The 27183-nt window shown below is 43.8% G+C and overlaps 1 protein-coding gene across 2 annotated transcripts in view; it reads right to left on the bottom strand.

Annotated features, from left to right (window-relative positions):
• Positions 1-25348, bottom strand: part of LOC147607248 (signal peptide peptidase-like 1) — a 36948-nt gene extending 11600 nt beyond the window's left edge. For both annotated transcript variants that reach the window (XM_086790473.1, XM_086790472.1), the window contains exons 1-2: positions 24036-25348; positions 23459-23656 (exon numbers count right to left, since the gene is read on the bottom strand). In XM_086790473.1, the coding sequence (XP_086646599.1) occupies positions 23459-23656; positions 24036-24833 (996 nt within the window). In that variant the 5' untranslated portion in view covers positions 24834-25348. The remainder of the gene's footprint in view (positions 1-23458; positions 23657-24035) is intronic.
• Between the last annotated feature and the right edge of the window lie 1835 nt (positions 25349-27183).

The following is a 27183-nucleotide window of genomic DNA, read 5'->3' as shown; positions in this document are numbered from 1 at the left end:
AGGAGTACCTTGATGGGAGCCGCTCTCAACCTTCAACCACCTCTCTTCCACCCCCATAGAGGATTTGTCCCACCCCAGTTGGACCAATACTTCAGTTTAGGTATAGTTCCTCCCTCCTTTTCTGCTAATTTCATGAGGAATCCCCTGCATGTAGGACCTGACCACCCAAGACCCTATTACCCTCAGGAGTATAATATGTTTTCAGGTTCTGAGTCTGAGATTAGACCTTTCTTGCATGGATTCTCTTGCCCTTTGCCTAGCTCTGTTACAGGATTCTCTACAGGTCTGCCCTACCTTGGAGTATCGTCTGGTAATAATCTAGTTGGCTCTAGTGGGGGGGGCTAAACAGCCTCAACAAAATACTATTAGGGTTAACTCTAACCCTATTTTCTCTGAGAGTTTTCAGCCGACCCCTACTAAAACTGAGCAACCTAAAAATCCTAGTCCTGTCTCTGACCACATTGTGTGTAACACTCAAGAGCTTCATTCGTGGTGTGCTAATCTTGAGAGCAAGACTTTGGTTGGTACTTGTCATGGGCCCAGACCTCCCATGGACACCCTTAAAGCCTGGATGAGACAAAATTGGGAACCTAGAAATATTAAGATTCCCTATGTCCAGTATCTCCCCAACAGTCATTATCTATTCTTTTTTGAAAGCCCTGAGCATGCCCTAGACATCTTAGCCCAAGGTGCTTGGCTGATTAGGAACACTCCTCTAGTCTTTACTAAATGGAACAGACGATTTGATCCCAAGCAAAAGACACATATTACCCCTGTCTGGGTTGACCTTCCTGACCTTCCGCTCTGCTTTTACCCGTGGATTAAAGTGATGGGTAATAAACTAGGGAAGGTTATTGGGCAAAGGCCCCAACTAGAGATTAACCCTAAATGGGACCCTCAGATCCTGATTGAAGTGGACATCTCCCAAGAGCTCAAGTATAGCATAGATATTCATGACCAGGAAGGTTGTGTCATACACACACAAGCTATTGTATACAAGAATCTCTCTAATGCTTGTTTTAAATGCCACAAACAAGGGCACTTAATAAAGGATTGCCCAGACAATATCAAGGTGAAGGGAGCTGAAACTCACACAGAGGGCTTCACTGCTGTGGGAAAAAAGAATAATTTTAAACCTAAGATTGCTAAAACTAGTAACAGAAACATTAATAAGTTTGCTCCTTTGCTTGTTGATGTTGAGGGTCCCCTTCTTGGTGGGTCTGATGAAGTTTTGCCCAACTTTGTCCCTGATAAAGAGCAGGTTACCCCTCCTAGTCTTGAGGAAGATAAGGCTAGGGTGGATAATCCAGGCAACTCTTCCCATAATGTCCCCACCTCTGAGGAAGACTCTGATGAGGAGTTTATAGATTCCTCCCTTCCCATAGATAAGGAATTTGAGATGGAAATTAATGAGGTTGACTCTCAAGACACCCTTATTGGTTCTCTTGAAACTTCCCCTCAGAAAACCAAAGCTGGCCCTATCTCTAGTTCCTCCCCTAAGGTCCCTAAATACAAAAGGAAAAAAGAAAAAACCAATGATGTTAACAGAGCTTCTGTTGTCCTCAGTAAACCCCCAAAAACTCCAGAAAATGATGAGTGCTCATAATCTGAAAGGATGTACCTATAATTGCAAGGGGTTAACTGATCCTGTTAAAGCTAAGGCTATCCAGACTTGGATTAATGACTGTAAGCTCAGCTTTGATTTTATGTGTGTTAATGAAGTTAAGTGTACTGATTTTCTTCTCCAAACTAATTTGGCCAGAGTTAGTAAAAACTTTACTTGGCTTACCTCTACTCATCCTAATGGTAAAGGGGGACTGGCTCTTGGTATCAATGATTCCCTTTCTAAAGAGATGACACAGTATACTAGTAACCAGAGCTGGGTGAGTGCCCAAATTGGGGGCCCTTTCAAGCTAACCCTCATTGCTGTGTATGCCCCCTGTGATGTTAATCTAAGAATGCAGGTGTGGTCTGAGCTGCTCCAAATCACAAGTAATGTCATTCTATTTGGGGATTTCAATATGGTGACTTCTCTTAGAGACAGATGGAAGAAGAAAGGGAAAATTCTTTGTGACAGGGAAAAAAATCTTTGGGAAAAGCTGGTCAGTCACTTCAACCTTCAGGATGTGTCAGGTGAGACTGGTTTCACTTGGGATAATGCTCAGAAAAAGGAGCATTTCAGGTCAGCCAGACTGGACAGGTACTATGTTTCTACTCCTATTCTTAACGACTTCTGTAATATCCAGTGTAGAGCTATTGGCTCCATTTGTGTCTCTGATCATAAACCAGTCCTTCTAGAGGCCAACAACCAGGTGAATCAAAAGAAAAGTGGTTGGTTTCATGCAAATGCTACTCTCTTTTCCTCAAAGGTTGTCTCTAAACTTATTAAAGATCACTTTGACTCTGCTTTTGATCTGTATGTTTCTCCTGCTAAAGCCTGGATGCATGCTGTTAAGCTTACTCAGAAAACTTTGAGCATCTACAAGAGTAAGGCTACTCAGATACGTAAGAATAGGAGACAGACCATTTCTGATAGAATCCAGCAACTAGAAATGCATTGCAGTCCTACCTCCTCCCATATTGATGAGCTTAATGGTCTCAGGGATGTAATGAGGCAAGAAGAGATGAAAGAGGCTGAAAGAGCGCTTGTTTTTACTAGACAGGTCTGGGCAGGGAAATTTGATAAACCCAATAAACATATGTTTAATCTGCTTTAAAAAAAGAAAATTCAAGATCTTGTGCCTCCCTTGCAGGATTCAAGTGGGCAAATTCTCCACTCCCATGAGGATAACCTTAACTTTGTTGCTAATTTTTATGCTAAAATTTTTTCTGAGATGCCCATCAGGTCAGAGGGGACCACTAATGCTAGAGCTAATATAGCTATGTGCAGGAAAAAGACTCACCCCTTTCATGAAGTCTCAGCTTGAGGCCCCTCTGACCGAAGATGAGGTGAAAGAAAGTATAGAGCACATGGCTAAAGGTAAAACTCCTGGGATGGATGGTTTGCCCAATGAATTCTTTCAGGCGTATAAGGAATGGATTGCTCCCTATCTTTTGAAAGTTTGGTTTGAGACTCTCAGCTATGGTGCCCTCCCTATCTCTGTTAACTGGGGTCATTAAGCTCATTCATAAAAGGGGGAGAAAGGACTTGCTTGACAACTGGAGACCCATTACCTGTCTTACCTCTTACCTATAAGGTTTTTGCCCTTACCCTTGCTAGGAGGCTCAGCCCTTTAATGGATGATATCATTCTACAGGAGCAAAAAGGCTTTTATTAAGGGCAGATATATCCTTGATGCCATTATCAACATTTGGGAAGGGTGTGAGTTTGCCCAAGACATTGGGCTTGATTTTCTTTTCTTCAAAATTGATTTTGATAAAGCATATGATAGAGTTGAATGAGACTTTGTTCTACAATCCTTGTCTGACATTCCTTTATTGCCAATGATGACTTAAGTGTTAATGGAACTGCCTTGACATCTTCTGTGAAGCCAGTGGTTCTATTATTAATCACTCCAAGACTGGAGTATGGGCCTCTAAAGGTAACATTCCTGACTCTATCTCTAATGCTGGTTGTACCCAAGTCCTCTCTGGGACCATTTTCAGGTTACTAGGGATTCCTATGCTGCTCCATCAAGAGTAGATGGTCCTGGGTTATGGAAAAAGTCAAAGCCAAGTTCAAGCATTGGAATGATTATAACTCTACCCTAGCCTCTAGACTCTTTGTTTTGAACCACTATATCCTTCCTGCTGTCATATACTTCCTTGCTTGTTGGAGGCCTCCTGAGACACACCTTAGAGAGCTTGACAGGCTCACTGCTGACTTTCTTTGGGGTAATAGTGCCACCAATAATAAAATCCATAAGGTGGCATTAGAGCAGTGTACCCTGCCTAAAGATCAAGGAGGTCTTGGGCTTCTGGACATCAGAACCATGGCTGATAAACTGGCTTACAAATGGATAGTTAGAAGTGTCTCCACCAGAGACTTCTGGACTTTTTTCATTCATAGAAACTGTGGGCGGTTTCATCATAGGAATCTTAAGGCCTGGGACAAATTTTCCCCCAATGAGATATTTATGTCCAATGCTCCATTTAAGGCTAAGGGTACTACTCTTGCTAACCAGTATTGGAATGCTTGGTTTAAGTATAAGAGTTTGGTGAGCTTAAAGGATAAGAAAGAGTTCCTCTACCTGCCCTATGATTCTATATGGTTCAGTAAATTTGTGCAGCCTATCTCTGATTCTCAGCTACGCAGAGGTCACAAGTTGTACAAACTTGGCTTTTGTAGTTGGAAGGACCTCTGGGTTTCTAATCACTGGGCTGACCAGTATGACATCCTTAGCATTGCTACTGTCTCTCCTGCTTGTCTTAATCTTTTAATGGAAAGGTTAACACTTATATCTTCCATCTTCCCTTTGTTGATCCCTATCCCTCCTCAGCCTATTACCCAATTGGTCTGCTGGAACAACAGTAGCCCTCTCCTGCCTGTCCCGAACCTGTGCAGAGATAACTCTAAACTTATCCTCTTGCTCAATGATAAGTGGAACCTTAAGTGGAGTACTAGCCAATGGAGCTACAGGTTTAAGTCTATTTGGGCCTTCTCCCCTTCTGTTAAGCATTCTTGCTTTCTCTGGCTCATCCTCCATAAGGGGATCTGGACAGGTGCTCGTGCTGCCAAGATTGGTAAAGGTAATGGTTTGTGCCCCCGGTGTAATGCTGACATTGAAGACATTCCTCACATGTTTTTTCATTGCAGGTACAATGCTAAGTTTCTAAACCTTCTGTATACCTGTTTTAAGAGTATTCACCCCAACCCATTTTCTCTTAAAGAGGTTCTTTTGGGTGAATGTATGCACCTTGATCCCCCATTGTGGCATATGATCAGATGTCTGTTCCTCCATGAAATCTGGAAAGAAAGAAATGATTATGTCTTCTCTAATGGAGGGAGGAACCATATCTGGGCTTTAAAAGCTCACATTTCTAAAGTTGCTGTGCAGGTTATGGGGGAGATGAAGGATGCAGTGGAAGATTTTCAAAAGACTTTCCAAGAAGTCAAGCTTGGAAGATGGCAGACTTGGAAGTCTAGGCTCATGAAGATCTACTCATGAAGATCGACTCAAGAGATCGACTGTCAATGATTGATGGAATCCTTTCCTCATAGTACAAGAATCTTGTTATTTTGTTAGAAAGCCCTCAGATGTTTTTATGCAGGACTATGTAAGCAGTTGTGCCCCTCGCAGAGCCTTTATCTCTGCTGTAGCTGTAACTTTTCTTTTCTTCTAATTTAAATCAAAGTTTCTACCCAAAAAAATAAAAATAAAAAAAATCATAAAGGGTATTATCAAGTTTTTAAAGGCTTTTAAAATCTTTTGTCCCCTCCCCCCACATGGGGTTGTGAAAAAAGGACCTTTATAAAACCTTGAGTCCTTTTTGACTTCCAAACCGATGCCATTCACAGTGCACACTGTCCACCATGTCCCCGTGCACACCTGCATACTGTCCAGAGAAAAACACAGGGTCGTGACATACCCCCCTCTTGAAAAATAGCAAGCGTCCTCGATTGCACTGAATGGCACAGTAAGGCATCTTATGAGCAAAGACGCCCCATATGACAAAAAGTAATGGCCCTCAAGTGCATCTGGGTGATGAAAAAAAAATCATCCTGCACAATAAGGCCACACCGTCACGTGAAAGTGACAAACAATTGTTGCTTGTTCCTTCAGAGCCTGCAGCAAAAGTCTAAAACCAAGTGGAAACTGTTGGTCATGACCACTCCCGGCTAATTCAGGTGTGAACACAGCTTACTCATGGGCACTTTTTCCCTATGACTGGACACAGGTTTTTTCCTCGTGTGAACACACTTATGTGTGTTGGGAACCTTGCCCTAGGCTACTTTATGTACTCACATTGTACTTTCATTTTATTATTGAGTACATCTTTCCCAGCACTCTTGAGCTTCATAGATTCTACTCTCTTGCATTTGGTGTGTGTGTGTGTGTCTGTGTGCAGGCTTCTTCCCTCATACCCAACATTGGTATCAGAGCAAGTTAGGGTTAGGGTTTTGCTGCATTAGGGTTTGCAGGTTAGGGTTAGGGTTTTGCTGAAAAAGGGCTTTGCTCTTTAGGGTTAGGGTTTTGCCGCCAGCCGCCAGCCGCCGCCCTCAGCAATGTCCTGCGCCTCCAGATCTGCCGCCGCCCTATCCTGCGCCTCCAGATCCGCCGCCCCTGTTCGCTGCCACGGCCCCTCAAATCCTACGCCTACAAATTCGCCGCCGCCGCTTTGATCTGAGCCGCCCTCTGCGTGCGCCACCGTCGCTTCCAACGCCGACGCCAGATCCGTCGCCTGCGCCACTTGTACGGTCCTACACGGCCTATACGGCTCTAGACCAGTTGTACCTGCGCCATACGCCGTCCAGATCTAACGCCCTACATTGTACAACGCCCAGATCTGATGCTGCCTTGACCTGTGTTGTGCGCCTCCCCTCTCCTCGAACTCAGTGCCAACAGTAAACAGTAACCAGTTTGCTATTTTGTTAATTTCTTTTAAAATTTCAGAAATTGCTAACAACTATTAGCAAATTGGGTGCATTAATTTTGGGACTTTTCATCCTTGAGCTGCAAAATTGACATACATTGGCACTGATTTTGCCTGCTTCGGTGCGTAATTGCACTGAAATTTGGGGATTTTGCAAAAATTGACACAATTTGCAGGTTCTTTACAGCATTTGCAAGCATTCTCAGTGTTACAGGCAGATTTAGTTGACATTGGAGCATTTCCCCCAAATTTTTTGGGAGTTACAGCATTATTGCAGCATTACTACTTGTTTGAACACACTTGTGACCGCCATGTCTGGGAAAATTGGTGATTTATTTGGTATGCTTTCCGTTGAGGATAAGTTGGATGGCTCCAACTATCCTATGTGGGCATACATGATGAAACATGTACTTGTTGCAAAGAATTTGTGGGTTTATGTATCAGGGGCTGATGTCAAGCCCATTGCTCTTGCGCGAGCAGCAAGTACTTCAAGAACCATCGATGCAGGTGATGATGTATCTTCAGGTGGTGCTACATCTTCTGCACCTTTGCCACCCACTCCAGAACAGCTCAGATGGGATGCCAAGGATACTCAGGCACATGCTTTGATTGCCCTTTCATGCTGCAGAAGGCAGGTTATACCGCACATTCGTTCATTCACTTCTTCTAAGGGTGCATGGGATGTACTTGCTTCTTTGTATCAGGTTCGTAATGAGGCCCGTGTTGCCTATCTTCGCAAGAAGATTGAGTCTCAGCATATGGATGCGGGTGATTCAATGGACAAGTTTCTTACCCGCATCAAGGATTTGCGAGAGCAGCTCATCAATATTGATGAGGTCATTCCAAATGGTTCACTTGTATCTACAGTGCTTCAGGGTTTGCCCAAATCCTATCAGGGTTTTGCTACTACTCTTCGTCTACTCATGAAGGGTAATCCAAACTTGTATACCTTTGATGAGTTGGTGACTCTCTTATTGCAAGAGGAGCAGTCTCGTTCTAATAGGACCACTATGCTTTTTGCTGATCAGGCATTTGGTGCCTTTGATCGAAACAAAGGTAAATCTGGGGCTTCATCTAGTGGTAAACCTAAGGGCAAACCACATGCCCATTCAGATTCTACCTCGTCTAAAGAGGGTGACAACAAGAAAAAGAAGAGATGCAACTAGTGTAGAAAACCTGGCCATCTTATTGAGGAATGTAGGAAGCGCATTGAGAGTGAAAAGAAAAAGAAGTAGCAAGGTTTGGCTGTGCTACTGTGGACACTAAAGAAGAGGCAAACTTTGCTCATGAGGGGTTTGGATCATTAGGGGTCCCATAGGGGACAGATTTTTGGTGCGTTACCACCTTTTATGTAAGGCAGCCCATGGCTGCAGATTTAGGTACCTTTTTGTACCATAGAATATACTGAATTTCCAGCACTTCTCTCTCTCTCTACTCTCTCTCTATATCTGCGTTTTGCATCAAGATGGTTTCCAAGAGTGTTTAGGACTGAAAGAAGACTCGCAGAGCTTCCGCGTGTTACACTCCACACACACACACACACACACACATAAGAGCATATATTCACACAAAGCCCTTCGTACTGAGTTTCTGTCAAACCTCCGGAGATGTAGAGCAGACTCAGCCATAATGAAGCCTAGCACTAAGGGAAGTAGCAAATAGAAAGAATTAGTACAGCAAATAAGTAGTTGATAGGGTAAATGCACCGCTAAAGATAGAAAGAATAAGCACAATATCAACTGGCCACAACTTGGACAAAAACTTCACAATGTGAAATCTGCATGTCTGCTAATACAGCTAAATTATATACCTAGATGAATCCAAGAACATGCCCAAATTCACCTTTTAGGAACATGCATGTTATATACTCATGGTAGTCAACCCACAAGACTATATAACTATCAACTCCATTATGCATAGTATGAACTAGATACTACAACATCCCCACTAACCCTAGTCCTATGTCTAGACCCAACTCAAAAAGGAGTTGAATGCATAAAACAATGGGCAAACATGCCTTTTATAGGCCTTGGACAGCTAGAGATCTGGCCGACTACTGGCCGGCCAACCGCTTGGACACAAACATAAATAATGCAGATCCCAACCTGTCTGATGCTGCCCACACAGCCATATCTTGTTCTCCATGCAATCGACAAGTCCCTAAGTCCACTCCAGTCCATCTCTTGCCTAAACTTGCACTCCAATACTCCAAAATATCTGGTTCTAGTGAGTCTTTATTATGTTGCCTCCAAGATTAGCCTTGAGATTAGCATGTACATGTGTGTGTGCGCACATGACAAAGAAAACTTGAACACTAATCTCTCTTCTTCTCTCTCCTTTGTGTCTTAATCATATGATAATTAGCATCAATGTTCTTAAGTATGCTTAGGGCCGTGGATCAATACAGTAAGGCTTCCGTGCATGCAACAACGCACTTTCTTATGAGCTCCACAAACACCCGAGACATCATCTTGTTAAACGTCGTAGGTGCATTGGTGAGACCGAATGGCATCACCACAAACTCGTAATGGCCATGTTCCGTCCTAAAGGCCATTTTTGGAATATCAGCCATAAAGAACCAAACTTGATGATAACCACTTTTGAGATCTACCTTAGAAAAGAACTTTGCACCGTTGAGTCGCTCAAGGATATACTCAATCCTAGGCATTGGGAACCTATTCTTCACTGTGAGCTTCTTAAGAGCCTTGTAGTCCACGCATAATCGTGCGGACTTGTCTTTCTTTTGCACAAACAAGATAGGCGCAGCAAAGGGCGAGGATGACAGCCAGATAAATCCAACGTGGAGTAGCTGGGAAAGCTGGTGCTCCAATTCACTCTCCAGTGCCTTAGAAAGGCAATAGGGAAACTGACGGGTGGTTCTGTCTCAAGAACCAACTCAATGCAATGATCCTCAGGACGGCTAGGTGGGAGCTGCGGTGGAAGATCATCCTTTAGCATGATGTCTTAAAACTATGCTAGGAGACCATCCAGCTTTAGCATTAATGGGGTTGCTAACTGAACAACAGATTGCTAGCTATGGATATAAATTAATGCACACTTGGCTCCTTTTTCTGATAGCTCGTTGGGCTTGGATGTGTGAGATTAGGAGAATACTTGGAATGCTCCTATCCCCGCGAATTAGGACAAGCTCAGGAACACCATCAACAATCATGAAAGTGTTCTGCCTCCAATCAAGAATGGGTGCATACTCCCTAAACCACTGACTGGCGAGACACATATCACATCCCAAAAGAGTGTACTTTTGAACCATGAATGAGAATTGGTGAGCCTTATGAGATATGTGTGTGAAGATCAGGTGTGAACCCGTCAACGTCTAGATGATGGGATACAAGAGTACAACTCATCTTTTTAGCCAACTGAGAAGAAATAGCATCCTCGAAGCTACCTATTGAAGGCAAAAGGGGTGTTAGGGTTAGGGTTTGGAGATGCTGCAAACAGGCGTGGAGAGCAACAGAGAGAGAACACGACTTTTGTGTATTCAGCTTGATAAAAAATGTGAAGTACAATAGCCACATAATAGTGACCTAAAGAGATGTGTTCACATGTCCGGCCATAAAATATGCCGGGTGGACCAAAACACCTATAAATTGAATATAAGTGAAACTAAGCTAAACTGGGGGGAAAAACCTCCACTAACTGAAGTAAAAAGTGCCCCAGTAATCTACTGATGATCACTAGCACTCCTCTGGGTGCATACACAGCATAAAACCCAACAAACCCCCTTGGAGTGATATGTGATCACTGTACATCATCCACCAAAAGGAAACAAATTCAAAGCACTGCGGAATGCTTCGAATTTCGAATGTGGTAATGCCTTGGTGAAGATGTCTGCCACATTCTGATCTATAGGACAGTAGATCAGACTGATATCTCCTGCCTGGAGTCTCTCCCGAACAAAATGATAGTGAATCTCAATGTGTTTCGTGCGAGCATGAAACACAGGATTCCTGGCCACAGCAATGGCATTCTGACTATCAGTATAGATAGGTGTAGGCTCCTCCACTGAAATATCCATATCAGTCATGAGACGACGCAGCCAAACACACTCAACAGTAGTAGTGTAGGCTGCTCTGTACTCTGCCTCACGAGACGAAATGGCCTCTGTGGTCTGTTTCTTGCTTAGCCAAGAAATGCATAAAGAGCCAAGAAAGAAACAATTTCCACTAGTGGAATGTCTGGTATCAAAATCACCAGCCCAATCTGAATCACTGTAAGCGTATAACTGCATGTCACCCCCCTCAGGATAAAGCAATCCAAGAGACAAGATACCCTGCAAATAACGGAATACACGCTTCACAGCTTGCCAATGTGACAACCGCGGGCTGTGCATGAATCTGCTCAACTGAGAGACTGCATACTGAATATCTGGCCTTGTATTACACAAGTAAATAAGGCACCCAACAGCCTGAGCATATGTAGTGGCATCAAAGGAAATACTGTCATCTTGTAGTGACAGTTTCATCCCAGGCTCCATAGGAGTACTAATAGGCTTGCAATCCTGAAATTTAAACTTCTCCAGAAGTTTAACAACATACCGTGATTGCAACAACCCAATGCCTCTGTTATCCTGCACAAACTGTATGCCCAAATAGTAGTGTACAAGCCCCAAGTCAGACATGTCAAATGTCTGTTGCAGTATCTCTTTAAAAGCTGCAATTTTGTCATCATTTGATCCCATGAGCAAGAGATCATCCACATAAAGACTGATGACCAACAGATCTGTCTCTTCTTTCTTTACATACAGAGTGGCTTCTGATGGACTGTTCACAAATCCCTGAGTGAGTAGGAAAGCATCTATTTTTGCATACCAAGCTCGTGGAGCTTGTTTCAAACCATACAAGGCCTTTTTCAGCCTGCATACTTTCCCCTCATGACCATGTTCTGCAAAGCCCATGGGCTGAAATACATAAACTTCCTCCTCGAGGTCCCCATGTAGGAATGCAGTCTTTATGTCCAACTGGTGAACAACCCAACCACGATGTGCAGCCAATGCAATGACACACCTAAGTATCGACATACGGATGTAGGAGCAAATGTCTCCTCATAATCAATGCCCTTCTTCTGTGCATAGCCCTTTGCAACTAGACGGGCTTTGTACCTGTCAATGGATGCATCTGCATGTCTTTTCTGCATGGCTTTGTTCCAATGCACATTATCTCGTGCATCCACAAATGAATCAGGCTCATCATCATCCTGTAAACTGGCTGCCATAACCAGATTCAAATCCATGATGTGTGCATGCTCATTGGTCCGTGTCTCCCTACGAGTACGACCAGCAAGAGGACCCTCTAAATGGCTGTCCTGTAATGTCCTCAAATACCATCTAGGTATGTGTCTGACCTGTGGTGCCTGCTGCTCCATATTTGGTTCAGCTTTTGGCTCATTTTGCTGCTGAATTTCTGCACCACCTACATCATTTGCTGGCTGTCCTGTACCCTCATGAGTTGGATCACCAACTGTGGAATGAAACTCCATAGGTAGTAGACCTTCAAACACATCATTTTCAGCCTGATTTGCCTCATAACCAGCCATGGATATTTCTGATTTTTCATCAAAAATCACATCCCGACTAGTGAATATCTTCTTGGATAGTGGGTCATATAACCAGTAGCCCTTGCTCTCACGGCTATACCCAACAAAAATGCATTTTGTGGCTTTATCATCCAGCTTCCTCCTCAACTCTTTGGGTATGTGTGCATATGCAAGACACCCAAAGATTTGAAAATGTAATACAGAAGGCTTGCGGCCATGCCAAGCCTCAAAAGGAGTAATGGAAACCAATGCCTTTGTGGGACATCGATTCAAAATATGACAAGCACACATAACAGCTTCCACCCAAAAGATATGTGGTAGCCTTTTTGCCTTTAGCATACATCTGGCCATCTCCTTGAGTGACCGATTCTTCCTTTCTGCAACCCCATTCTGCTGTGGAGTGTAAGGAGTAGTATACTGATGTTTTATACCTCTACTCCCAAGAAAGGAATTCAGCATGTGTGACATATATTCCCCCCCTCGGTCAGAACGGAGAGTCTTGACCTTGCATCCTGACTCTGTCTCAGCAAGTGCTACAAAGGCCAAAAATGCATCATATACCTGTGATTTCTGTGTCAAAGGATAGACCCAGCATATACGAGAGAAGTCATCAATAAATGTTGCAAAATAGAAGCAACCACCTAATGACTTCGTCTGCATGGGACCACAAAGATCACTGTGTATAAGCTGCAACTTTGCAGTTGCTCTTAGAACCTGATCACGTGGGAAGGAAAACCTATGCATTTTTCCCAAAATACATCCTTCACAAATGTGATCTGGAGGCTTCTCCATGAGAGGTAGATCTGTAAACATGTTATGTCGCTGCATAAGCATAAGACTACCAAAATTTACATGCCCCATGCGAGCATGCCATAACTCCGCATCAACCATAGCTAGAGTAAGAGTGAATGCATTATAAGCAGACTGATCCACTGGCTGAAATGCATCCAACTGATAAAGTCCATGACATAATGTACCAGTAAGCATTAAGGTCAAGGCATTAGCTTTGCCCCTGACCATGCATTTATCATCATCAAAGTGAACTTGCATACCACAATGTGCTAAAGAAGAAATGGACAACAAATTCTTCTTTATCCCTGGTACATATAAGGCATCTGTAAGGCGGAGAATGGAGCCATCAATGGCTGTGAGCTGAATCTCCCCAATGCCACGAACTGGATATGAAGCATTGTTGGCACACTGAACAGTTTTGCCAACAGGGGCAGGGCCAACATGACTAAACAAATCCCTGCGAGATGTGATATGCTTTGAGGCACCACTATCAAAATACCAAGTACATGCATGCTCTGTCATACTGAGTGCCTGTGTAGACCAAGAGGCATCATAGCTGCATGTATAAAAACAGTAATCCCTGTCCTCAACAAAAGAAGCAGTCTCTGGAGGAGCTTTAGAAGCATCATTAACAGACATCCCAGCTTCCTTTGCCTTCTCTTTGGCAATCCTCTTCCTACATTCAGTGATGTAGTGACCTGGCTTCTTCCAGTAATGACATTTGCCCTTCTTCTTGGGCTGTCCATCACCTTTCTTGGTATCCTGTGAAGAACCACCATCACCTGAATTCTGATTTGAACTCTTTGGCTGAGTTTTTCCTTTCCCCTTTTGACCTGTAGTAAATGCTTGTTCAGCATTTGTGTTCATATTCATATTCTTCCTCATTTGCTCTTCTTGTAGCAAGAGAGCAACAAGTTCCTGATACTTGAGGGGTTCAACAGCATTCCTCATGCTGAGGTTCAAAGAGGTATGAAAAGCCAAGTAAGATCTTGGCAAAGAGTGCAAGATGGTGGACACAAGCTGTGTCTCAGGAATAATCTCATCCACATTGATGAGTTGCTCTCTCAAATCCTGTAGCTTGTTTAAGTGGCTAGACATATCATCTCCTTCATTCATTTTCTGATTTTCCAGCTCTCTTTTCAAAAATGAGATCCTAGCCTCATTACGAGCAACATACATCTGATCCAAAGTCACCCATGCATTCTGTGAAGAGCCGGTTGAACGAATATGAGGTATAATAGACCTCTGTACTGACAATGCAATGAGTGACAAAGCTTGTGCATCCCTGGCATCCCATGTCTTTTGAGCATTTGTTCTTTGTACAGGCAATGGCTGCCCTGGAGCCTGTACCTGTTGTCCTCGTCCACGAGCACCCCCTTGGGGAGGAGTCTCTGGAGCCAATGGACCTGGACGTGGTTCATCACCACTAACAAAATCCCAAAGACCTTTTGCCACAAGCACATTTTTCAGCATAAAACTCCACAAGGAGTAGTTCGTGCCGTCCAATTTGTCTTCCTTAGACAAATACGTGAATACATCACTCTGCTGTTGATTTGCCATTATGCCTACACACAATGTTGTACCTGTGTATCAAAAAACCCAACAGCAATAACCCTGAAACCAACTGTACTCCACTGAATACAGTTCACCCAAATATGCCTGCACTCTCAATCCTCTGAATGTGCAGCTCAATGCACCAATGACTGAGTAGAGCAGCAAATGGCGTACACAATGCCAAAATGCCCCAAAAATGCCCAAATTTACTGCACCCAAAACTGTGCAAAAAACCTGTAGAGATCTTTGCTAGAAAGTCTGCCTGTAGTGCCTGTAGATTTTCACAGAGAAAAAAGTATTACCCAAAAACAGAATTTTTAATGCTTACCACACATTGACTGAGCAGATTGTGGTACTTATGCAGGTACAGTCCACCAAAAGAGCAAGTACAGTTGACTGTACTATGCAGGTACAGTCGACTGTACTATGCAGATACAGTCGACTTGTACTACACAGGACTGATGGCGACTGCAGGCAGATACTTTGCAGGTACTGTGCAGGTACTGAAGGCGGCTCTGACAGGTACAGAAGCTGCACAGTATAGAGCAAGGCGACCAGGTACAGTATACGGGCAGGCAGGTACAGTACGGTGCTGAAGCAGTCGACTGAATACAGTCAACAGTCGACCAGTGCAGTACAAGGCTGCAGTCGGCGCTGACTGTACGGTGCAGGTACAGATGTACGGAGCAGCTACGTACGCTGACTGGTGCAGTCGGCGTTGACAAGTACTGGCTGTACGGAATGCACGAACAAGTACGGCGGCGAACAAGTACGGCGGCTGCAGGCGAACAGTGTACGGTCGGCAGCTGTACGATTACTGCAGTCGGCGCACAGTGTACGGGCAGATGTACCTAATGATGGCGACTGTGTACAAGCAGGGCAATTGCAGGCCAAGACTACTCTGATACCAAATGAAGAAAAAAAGGGTGTTAGGGTTAGGGTTTGGAGATGCTGCAAACAGGCGTGGAGAGCAACAGAGAGAGAACACGACTTTTGTGTATTCAGCTTGATAAAAAATGTGAAGTACAATAGCCACATAATAGTGACCTAAAGAGATGTGTTCACATGTCCGGCCATAAAATGTGCCGGGTGGACCAAAACACCTATAAACTGAATATAAGTGAAACTAAGCTAAACTGGGGAAAAAACCTCCACTAACTGAAGTAAAAAGTGTCCCAGTAATCTACTGATGATCACTAGCACTCCTCTAGGTGCATACACAGCATAAAACCCAACACCTATCTCAAAGAGAACAATAAATTGTTGTCCCTTTGCTGTGCCATAAGCACGAATGAGAACTTTCTTTTGCTCCTCAACCTTGCCCTCTTGCTTATCGTCAAATACCACTTTGGGTATGGCGTTTAAAGTGGGTAAGAGTTGGATTGCATTGGTGACCGATGTGGGAGGTGTAGTTGGTGGCTACTGTGGAGGCAGAGGCTTTGGCGGATTGCACAGCCTACCACTTGGTACAATCTTTCTTACCATATCCCATGGTGTCACGTGCATCCCGCACTTGGATGCCACGTGGACATATCTAAAGAAGGTGCAGGACCTGGAGTGGAAAACTGGTCCCATGTGAGCCCAATCCGAGATGAGTCAGCCAAGGTTCTACTCTATGCGTCCGAGATCTGGTGCGCAGGGCCAATCCGCGATCTAAGTCTCCCTCTGGAATGATGTCAGTTGTTCTGGTTGTTTGGTTTGCGACCAATGCCAGACCTGTGGTGTAGACCTTAGGTTTGCTTTAGTCTGTGCATGGGAAGGCCTTTGAGGCTCTACCCTAGAGAGGGCCAGGAGGCCCAAGAACAGTCCAGTGTGCTGTCGGCCAGCCCCAGGGGGGCCTGGACAGCAAGGCGGCCAGCCTCTAAGGCTGGCCAGCCTGTCAGCCAGTGTTGCAGGCCTGGGCAGCCCAGTTGGCCAGCCTCAAGGCTTGACCAAACAATGGGCTAGCCCATGGGCAGCCAGCCAATCTGACTGGGCAGCCCACACAGGCTGCGCAGGACTGCCCAGCAGTCCATTCAGTGTGCAGCCTGGCCAGCTTTTAGTTACAGTGTGAAACGACCATATTAAGGGGCAATAAATGCCTTTTCATCAAGTCGTGGAGAGATGGTCTAAAAAGGGGTATAAATACCCAAGGCATAAATTCAGTCCATCTATCTCATAATTCACAAGGTGCTGCAGCTACTCAAGGGCCAGGACAGCCAAGGGAGAAGCTAATGCAAGGGTGAAGGATTGAAGGTCAAGGGCAGAGATATATCTCAGCCAAGAAGGTTCAGGTTCAGTCTTTCATTTCAAATTTTGCATCATTCTAATAAAAGCAAATACACCATTCGTGGTGGGGGGCCTACAGAGGGTATTCAGGACCCAATACTGTGTCCTCTTCTCCCTCTCTTTCTCTATCTATTTTCTACACATCTATTTTCAGTTTTTAGCATTATTCTCGTTGTGAAACATGTGCTGATTTCTGAGCATTGAAGTTACCGATCCCCCCAAAGCTTCCGCATGTTACACACGGTGTGGCAAAAGAAACATATATTCTTCCCCTTATACCATGTTTGCTCTTCTGGTTGGAGATATCCACCAATGATGCCCTCCTTGGCCTTTTCCTCGGGTGTTTTCTTAGGCGCGAAGGGGTTATCCTTCTTGCCTCCTGTGCTCTGGGATTCTTTCTTATTATCTTTGCTATTCTGAGCCCCTTCCCCCCCCCCTGAGATGATGACCGTTGGGTTGTGGATGATTGTTGTTGGGGTTTCCTCCGTTCAACATCATTTCCAGATTTTGAGCAAGAGTGAGAGCCCTATCATAAGATTGGCTAAAAATTACGTACAATCAACCTACTATTCATATCCAGACCTCTAATGAATTGTTTCAATTTATCCTCCTCGGATATACCTAACTGTTGTGTTGACGTGATTACTTTATTAGAGTAAGTTAGCACAAGTTACCCGTTTTGGAAGAATTTGTAGAACTCATCCTCAAGGTTGGTCATGTACTGCGGAGGGAGAAACCTTTTCTTTAGGTCGAACACAAAGGTGTCCCATACATACTATGGAGCCCCTAGGAACAGGCCTACATGTAGACTCGACTAATGTTGTTACCAAGTGACCATTTCGCTTGAAAGGTGAGGTGCCGCCAGGTGGACTCGATCTTGTGGATCTGAAAGCTCAGCCAAAGGAAAATATGCGACAAATTGATGAATGAATTGTAATACTGTAGCATGATCACACTTACCATCATGCTTACTGAAGTTCGGTTGAGCTTGTATGATGGTGGTGTTGGGGTGGTGGAGGAACTTGCGACTTGGTTCGCTAGTGTAGGGAGAAGAGACAAAACATTCGCCTACATAGCAACTATCACCTGCTGATTTTGGAGTTCCATAGCCTCACGATTAAGCCTTTCTCGGGTAGCTTAGTCTACTTGCTTTCGATTTTCTTCATCCCTATGTTTAGCTTCCTCGGCCCTTCGTTCATTTTCATGGCGAGCTTCTTTGGTTAGCCATTCTTTGTGCCATTGCTGCTCCATGAGAAGAAATAAGTTCTCCAATTCTGAGAGCTCTTTGGGCTTTTCTGCTTCTTCTTTGGCTTTTTTTGCCTCTTCTTTTCAATTTGCTACCTTCGCAACCTGATTTGCTCCAAGAGCAATCTGATGAAATCTTCATTGCTTGGCGGAAGCCTTTGTGTAGGAGTTGTGTCTTCCCTGTAGTACTCTTCTTCAATATCTTCCTTGTAACTTGGTGACGATGTCTCTCCCGACATTGTGGAGACCTGGGTGGTTTTTGCCGACTGCAATTTTACCATCCACGGAATGCTCTGTCATGTGCACACACATGTACATGCTAATCTCAGGACTAATCGTAGAGTGCAGCCAGATAAAGAAAGATTAAGAACCAGATAGAACCAGAATTTTGGACCATTGATGTGCAAGATATGGCAAGGGATGGACTGGAGTAGACAAGAAGACCTGTCGGCTCAGTGGAATACATGAAGAGGTTGTCAGCTAAATTAAAACAGGTCGGATACTTCAAGGATGACAATGGTGAGGCACTTATGCTCATCGTTTTGATCATTCACTCCCTCTTGGGTGTGGGTCTAGATAAAGGACTAGAGTTAGGGTTTTCTATCTTTTCCAAAAGGCAGCCCATGGCTGCAAGGATTCATGTACCTTTCTATACCATATGATATACTGAATTTCCAGCTACTGTCTCTCTCTCTCTACTCTCTACTCTGCTTGCATTTTTGCATCATGATGTTCTAGATGGTGTTTAGGGCTGAAAGAAGACTCTCAGAGCTTCCGCATGTAACATGCTCTCACTTTAGGGTAGCCAAGTTGGGTCACAACCTGGAGCTCTGATACCAATGTAGCATGCAAGAGGTTGATCGTCGTAACGCGCAACAAAGCCTTCTTATAAGAGTCAACACAGTATTTAGTCTCAATTTACCCACTGAAAGGGCCGCCTGCAAGCAAGAGTATTTGCTTATATTATTCTTTGGAGAACTTAAAATGAGTGTGAATGATGACTAAGGACTGCCAGACGCAAGGACGATTGTAACATGCAACGGAAGTATTCGTAATTAAGAATCCTGTCACACAAGTCTCACACCGCCTACTGTATCTTGAGTTTCGCAAGTTTAGCAACCGACTTTTATGACTTCAAACTTTAAGAGATTTAGAGAGAGAGAGAGAAAGAAGAAAGAAAGAAAGAAAGTTATATTAACGTCCATGGGAGGCGAATCCGACCTATGGGACAGATCAGGTACATCCATTTACATTCCACTCTGGGTATCGATGCCAAAGAGGCATAAAACTGAAAAAAAAATAACTCAAAATGAACTCTTAAGACTCTTAAGAGTTTAAGTTACAATGGGTTCTATTGCATCTAGTTCGAAATTGAGGTTCAAAATAAAAATAGCTATATTTCATCCATGGATGGATTTGCTCTTGAGGGGGGTGGGGTACGGAATTCTTTAATGATTGCTTGTCCTCCTCTGTATATTGCCCATTTGCCATTCTTTCTTGCTTCTTTAACTTTATTCAGCTCTGCCTATTTGTTCTTGAGTTGTCGCGGGGTGAGTTCATCAGCTATCCATACCTTTGTCCCTTGGAGAGACCTTGTTTGCTTCATCACTGCTATTTTCTCATTGTTGTCCATATAGGAGACTTTTGCCTGTGTACCCTTTACTATAATAGAGATAGGGTCTCCTAAGTCCACGAAGGAGACTACTTTGCTCAGTTGTGCTGTAAGTACATCTGTATCTAATATGTAGTCTTCTCGAAGCTCTTGAGCTATGTCTGCCCTATCCCAACCTTGAGGAAGACCACCGACTCTGATTACCTTTTTGTTACTTTCCATTCGTTCCTTTTCTTTGACCGCTGATATGACTTCTTTAACAAAATCTTGTGAGTTAACTGAATTTACCTTTGAAACATGGTTTGTCGTTTCTGTTTGTAGTGTTGTAGGTATGGGTCCTTCTCATGGCTTGCACTTGCACTTTCAGTTCGTTGATTTGTTCATCTTTCTTGATAGTCTCGTGTTTCAGTGCTGCTAATTCTCCCTGGAGTTTCTTCAGTTCTTGCATGAGATAGGCTTCCCATGGTGTCGGCTTGCTCACGGGTGGAGGAATGGGCGGTAATCGTGAAGCGGTGACTGAGGCAAAAGACTTCTTACTTTCCATGTGTTGCTGCTGATAAAGGAGAGGACTGTTGGTGGAACGAGTCCCCCCTCAAGGGTACCCTCTCCCCTTTAGGAGAGACTCAAAAAATACGACCTACAAGATGCTCAGCTACAGGTGTAGGGGAGAGTTATGTTGCTGCCTTGGGGGCCTGAGCAAGGGTGGGTGGGAAAAGGGAGCGAAATGCAGGCAGAGAGAGAAGCGAAGAGAAAGGGACGAAGAGAGAGAAGACAAGAGAAACGGACGAAGAGAGAGAAGCAAAGAGAAAGGGGCGCAGAGGTACATGCGGGCGAAATGCAGGCAGAGAGAGAGAGAGAGAGAGAAGCGAAGAGAAAGGGGTGAAGAGAGAGAAGCGAAGAGAAAGGGGCGCAGAGGTAGAGAGAGAGAGAGAGCCCATTACCGGAATAGTATTTGCTTTATTACTTTGAAGCATAGTTGTTTCTCGTACGCGTACGAACCTGTTCGTACGGTACGATACCGTACGAATTCGTACGATATCGTACGGTACAAGTTAGGTTTTTTTTTCCCCCCCAAAATTTTTTTCCCTTGAAAAAAACATTCCAAATGCTAAAAAAAAATAGAAACCCTGCTTTACGAAGATCCCAAATGCTCGCAATACTTCGGAACTTTCGTGTCCAATCAGTATTCCATATGGGGTTGTGGAGAGACCTAAAAAATCTGGCGAGGTAGACTGGTAGTGTACACTTGATTGGTAGAATGAGAGAATCTTGCTACATCACTTGGGGATCCCTGGTATAGGTAGGCTAGACATTAGATTCTCAAGTTATGCACGAGGGAGAACATTTGGACATGGCCATTTTGATCTAGAGAGGAGTCCCTAAACTTATCACCCTAGATGCACTCCTCGTATTTGTGCAAGGACGGTCCCTTAGTCATAAACGCTACACTGGGAGACCTTTGGTATTGCATTACCCATCCAGGTTCTTTTTTGGAGACAATCGGGAGATCCAACCGGGAGAGACACATCTCCATGTACTGGTTTCTCAAGCACTGTAGACTCCTCCCCTCCCAACCTTCCCTCACATTCAAGCTTGAAGCTCCATAGCTTGTAAGTGTAAAAAATAAAAACCGTATTTTATCGTACCGTATCCCAAAATTTCATATCGTACCGAATATTCCCGTACGGTATCGTACCGTACGGTATCGTATTTTCGTACCGTGACAACTATGCTTTGAAGAGAATGACTTTGGACTGACGATAAGCCAAACGCAAGATCTCAGAGGACCAAAAGTCGGGCTAAACTGTACACGTACACGGCTGTAGAAGCACCAATAATGACCGATCTCGAGCCTATGCACTCTTCCCAATGGAATGAGGGAAGGCTGCAAATCTGAGGCTAAGGTATGGGCTGTTTGGGACTGTTCTAAGCTATGTATGAATGCTGAAAATGAATGAATGAATGCGGGTTACCTTCACCACAGTGTTGTAACAAAATGATGATGATATGTATGCTGAAAACTGCTCCTTTGCAAAAAACGCAAGTCTTCTGATGGGCTGAATGCTGGGAACTGATGCCTTTTGTTGATGGAGGTTGAGTGCACATGCGTAGATGCTCCTAGATGCTGTAGGATGAAACGCTGATGGCTGAAGTGCTCTACTTATGCAACCTTCCACAGAATTCACAGCTATATTTGGCACCGTACCAGGCTGTTACTTTCAAGCTAATTTGTATTGGTTTATGGTACCTTGATCATTGAGGAAGTGTTTGCTGAGCTTTGTGGAAAATCCGGTGCAAGATTGTACCCGCACCTTGGTTTGTCTCTATCAATTCAGTGCTATGTTCTCTTTGGTGTTGTTTATGGTTCTTCCATTGCGTCCTAAAGATTGTTTCAGTGTTTGTACTGTCTCGCAAACCCCTTGATCTGATATCAAATATTGGCTCGCAAGACCCTAGTGTTAGGGTTTGTGGGGCAATGAAAGCTCTCACACAGAGTGGAAGCAAATTGATTGAGAGAGAGAGAGAAGTACATGCATATATATTTGCACAATAATATGATAAGTGAAAAGTACAAGTGATAATAATAAACCTATTCTAGGTATCCTTTCACACCAAATTTCAAGGGGGAAAAACCCGCAAGACAAAAGTGCCCCTGGAATTAGTGCATGTGCACTTGGAGCGCTACATAGCCCACACACATGTCCAAGGTGCCCAAAACCCGATGCTTGATAACCTTCTATTTCCAAAACTTTTCCAAAAGTCCATAAATCCTCAAAAATTGGTAAAATACTGATAAATGCCGATACTTCCCATTGATCCTAAGAGTGGTGAATTGTGATAACCCCTCTCTTCAAAACATGTGTCCTCAATTGTAAGTGGAGTCCTATAATCCATAACTTCCTTTATAGTCATGAGATCCAAGCCCATCACATCAAGTCCTTCATGATCCAAGAGTCCTCAACATCCACAAAACATTGGATAGAGGATTCATCACGTTGAAAATGACCAAAGCAAAAATCACATCTCTGCAAGACAGATCCATTTCTTCAAAAAATAAATCCAAGAGCCCATAATAAACAGTAAAATGGTTATGCTAAAACTGACCAATGCAGAATCATATCTTCATAAGAAGCAAGAATCCATACTTCTAATTGGCATTACCATATACTCACTGATATCAATAAGCTATTAATCATATATGGGCACAAGAGTGCACCATCTGAATACACATCTTCATGGCCGATATCCTCCAGACACCATGAGCACATGTGTACCTGGCTTGGAATGAATACAAGTGCAAGATCTCTGGAAGCCCTGCACGAGATCTGCACTCCAAAAGTGGGCTCTGCCCAAGATCTTTGTAGGTGAGCTCTGCCCTGGATCTCCAGGGGTGACTCTGCCCTGGATCTCCGCATAAACCCATTTTTATCGAGAATGGGCTGGAGGTTGGGCTATCCAAGCCACTTGGCATCTTTTACCCTACATGGCCAACCTTACCCTTTCTACCTACTCCAGGAGGCCTCTCTCATCTGGGTGCCTAGTTCAAAGGGTCACGAGGGATTGCTGATTTGCAAAGAGAGAAATCAGCTGCTGCCCTGCTGTAGTTGGTCATCATCGGGGTGTATTTCAGCTGTGTACAAGCATTTGCCCCTCGGTTGGATTTTCAGTTTCATGCTTAAAAATAGTTCAAATATCACGTTTTCGTTATTGCTTTTCTAATAGCTACTTATGTTTCTGACTGCTTTGGCCATCTGCTTTACAAATGGCTTCGTCTACATTAAGGCATTACATTTTCAAAAGAAAAAGAGCAAGTTACTGATTCTGAGAAGATCCTATCAAATGGCTATTGAGACAGGTTCCTTTCAAATACTAAAAAAACGTGATTATGCAATATCATACCAGGTAAAGCAGGGCTGGTTGTGGAGCATGAGTGAGCACCCCCGCAGCAAGGGTAGCAATAAGACCTGCCGAATAGCCCCAAATAGCATACCAAACATATTTCTGGCTTTTGAATGAAGTACTTGAATCACTACTGCAGTCCTTGCTTTTTCGATTGTCAAAACAAAGCACAAGTGCCATTAGCATGCCAGGTATTGCCTGCATTGAAAAGACAAAACAAGTCACATGTTCCAGCTTTACTGCAAAGGCATTCTATCTAAACAAATCTGTGAACAGAAGGTACCAACCTTTACAACTACTAAGAATACAACTCAATATGCCCATCAGGCTTTACCATGATGGTAAGATGGTATGCTCCCATTGACCATCATGTACTCAGCCCCCAACAATCTTAGATTCAACACACCATGTTCATAGGCCTTTACAATGGCCGCAAGTATCATGAGTTCAACCCATGTGCATCTTGAGAGCTCCAAAAAAATGCACTATGCCCATGGGATGGGCATGCCACCTTACCATTATAGGTTCAACCTAGCAGCATAAATCTATATGTGGGAAACCAGAAAGAAAGCCTGACCATGTCACCAAGACCCAGCATCATAAACTCTGTACCAGTGCTTGCTGGAACAGCTCCACCAAGCAAATTTCTTGGAAACACGAGCTTGACAGGCAATTCCAGCTTCTTTGTGATCGCCTGAAACCCAGGAAGCTTCAGTGTGTTGGCCACTGTATGCATGGGGTTGGATGCCTGCTGCATGGCTACAGACACCATCACGTTGACGCCGAAGAAGTGCTCAGAGAAGAAGACCCAGAAGATGTCGTACACAAAGAGGCAGGAGAGCAGCAAAGCACAGATTTTGATGTTGGGCAGGCGGACATGACTGACAAAGGCAACGCAGATGGAGATGCCAAGGATGTTGTTAAGGAGCCAATGTCCTGAGACAAGCCAGGCCCCTACAACCCCTGCACTGGCCAATGCGAACAAGACGTGGCTTCTGGAGAGCTGCAACCAGCCGCACTGCATGACCATGGGATCTGTAAACCCAAAATGTGAGTTGATGGATACAGCGTATGGGGCCAAGCAGAAGGCAAATGATGATGCCGATGCTATAGCAGTGAATGCCATGATGATCTGGGACATGGATGCGAAGAGGTAAAACATCAAGAGCAGACTGCATGAGCTTGCCACGGGGATCATCAGGGCCTGTGAACTGTCCAAGGTTATAGCTGCATCGGCAAAATCGTGGTGTTTCTTTTTCTCCCTCTCGTAGTTGAGGGCTCGCTGGGCCGACGAGTACACCACCAGCACTGCCGCCAAAATCAACACTAGCGATGCAGGTTCCAGCAAATAGGCCAGTTTCCACAGGGGTTCCATCTTGTTCCCAGAAAAACTGCGTAGTGCTTCTTCGGAGAAAATTCACTATGCCGTTTGCCTGAAAAACTCCATCTTTGGAGGCTCTGCAGCAGAGTCTCTGTGTTAAAGAACGCACCGTGTCGAAATCCTAAACGATATTCTTTCCCGCACGAAACCCTGAGCCTTTGCCCTGTGTCGAAACCCTAAACCGCACGTTCTGTGAGGAAACCCTAAATCCCATGCTCTGTGTCGAAACCCTGGCTGTAACAACCTTAGACTAGAAACCGCAAACAACTCCCTCTGCTGTAAGATGTCGAAACCCTAAACGATTCTTCAACCTGAAAGAGAAGAAATCCTACTGCGAGAACAATACCAGAATGGGCTTGCAGCGATGGCCCGTCTGATTGTCAGCAGAGATGCTTACCCCACTGGCCCACAAGTTCCAGGTACACATCATGGCCCAAGGGAATCGAAATGCACAAAAGGAAATGGAGCTTGCATTCTTAGAGACTCGTGGATTCGGGCTACACCCATATTACTTGCGGGCACTAATTAATGTAATACTCTCTCTATCGATTCAAATCATAGACATCGTCTCTCTCTCTCTCTCTCTCAATTCAAATTGTAGACATCACCTCTCTCTTAATTCAAACAGTAGAGCAGACATCGTCTCTCTTAATTCAAATTGTAGACATCACCTCTCTCTTAATTCAAACAGTAGCAGACATCGTCTCTCTTAATTCGAATCGCTAATATCGTCTCTCTCGCTCTCATATTCCACATGATAAGACACATTCTCTCTCAGACATCTCACTTTGTTTGGGCCCCCTGACCCGAACCTTAAAACAAATACAAGGTCCTTTTAAAGGCACCTCAGAAGCCTCTGGAAACTGCTTGAAACAGAAGTGTCTAGATAACCACATCTCCCGCTAAGGTTTTCTATATCACGTCTTCCACTAATTTTATATCCTCACTACTCTCACTAATTAATTAATAGCAAACAAATATTTTGGTCCCATATTCACTCGAAGCCATTGATTTTTTTTTATTGTGCTGGATTCGTTTTTCCAGACGAAACCTTAGACTTCATAAGGTTACAGACCTTAGTTTTGAACTTTAGAATTACTGACATTTGTAAACATTAGAAGCCATTTTCAAAAAGCAAAGTGGAAAAAATAGCCAAAAGACACATGTACATGCATAAAAGTAACACACGTGTTATTTATAAAGGTTACAACCAATAGCATAGTAATTACAGAGAAGAAAAGGCAACTGTAGAAATAAAGACTACACAAAACAAGCTTCTTCCTCACTGAGACCTACAAATCTACAGACTTCTAGCAAGAGCAGCACAAATTCGTATCCATCCACAATGGCTTTTTTGAATTTATGTGCCCTTTCCCATACAGAAAGATAATACGTGCTATAGTCATGCAGTTGACTGGGCTTCTTGATCATCATCAATGGTTATGGGATTCCCATGAGTCCCTCGCTTTGCAGTGTCGTTGCCATGCATGTTATGTACTCCATCACCATCCTCACTTTCATCATCTTCATCTTTTCTATTTGGTCTTGCATGCAGTGGATTGAAATATTTGGCACAAGGAGAATCTGCGAAGAAAAATTCTTCTATGTCTATGCAGTGGGTGAGGTGAGGAAGCTTCATAACTTTCCATACTACAGCAAATCTTTTCTTGCTCATAACTGAACCAGTCTTTGGAATTATCCATGATGCTGTTGGGTAGTACTTTCCACTGTGGACCATTTTCAATAGAGTGCTTTGCAGCGAAGCGCCAAGTTTATTTGCTATGTAATTATCCATGTATACATAAGCTCACTAAAAAGATTGATAGGCGACAAGAAAACTTTGTTCTTCAAGTCAATCTGGCCATATAGAGCGTATAGCTGACATCGTCTTGTTATCTCTTCACTAGATATATTGTGCGAGAAGAACTTGAGGTGTGGCTTGTGTAAGTCTTTCATACAGTAACCTACCATGCCTTTGAAGGTGTGTATTTTAATTTGTCTACACATAACCAAGCCACTCTGGTTTGAAAAAATCCCATCCTAAATATCATTTTATGGTTTTGCCTATACTTATGAGGGATGAAGCCATCAAACTGACGACAATCTGAAAATGCAAGTGGTTCAAGGTGCCACCTTTCTCCAATGCAGAGAGCCCTTTTAATAAACAATCCATTCTCATAAATTCTTCTAGGGGTTCCCAACATGACAATTTTATATCTCCATTCCCGATAGCAACGATCATTGACACTTCGAAGAGCTTTGTTTTCTTCTCTGGAGGAAACAAAGGCATCTTGTGCATAGAAGGCTCCGTATATGCATTCTTGCCACTTGTCATTGGTTTTTT

Source organism: Cibotium barometz, chromosome 55 (assembly GCF_041138505.1).
Source record: "Cibotium barometz isolate CiBa-2024 chromosome 55, ASM4113850v1, whole genome shotgun sequence".
Classification (NCBI taxonomy): domain Eukaryota; kingdom Viridiplantae; phylum Streptophyta; class Polypodiopsida; order Cyatheales; family Cibotiaceae; genus Cibotium; species Cibotium barometz.
Note: the sequence above shows the minus strand (reverse complement) of the source record. Positions and strands in the feature narration are given on the sequence as shown.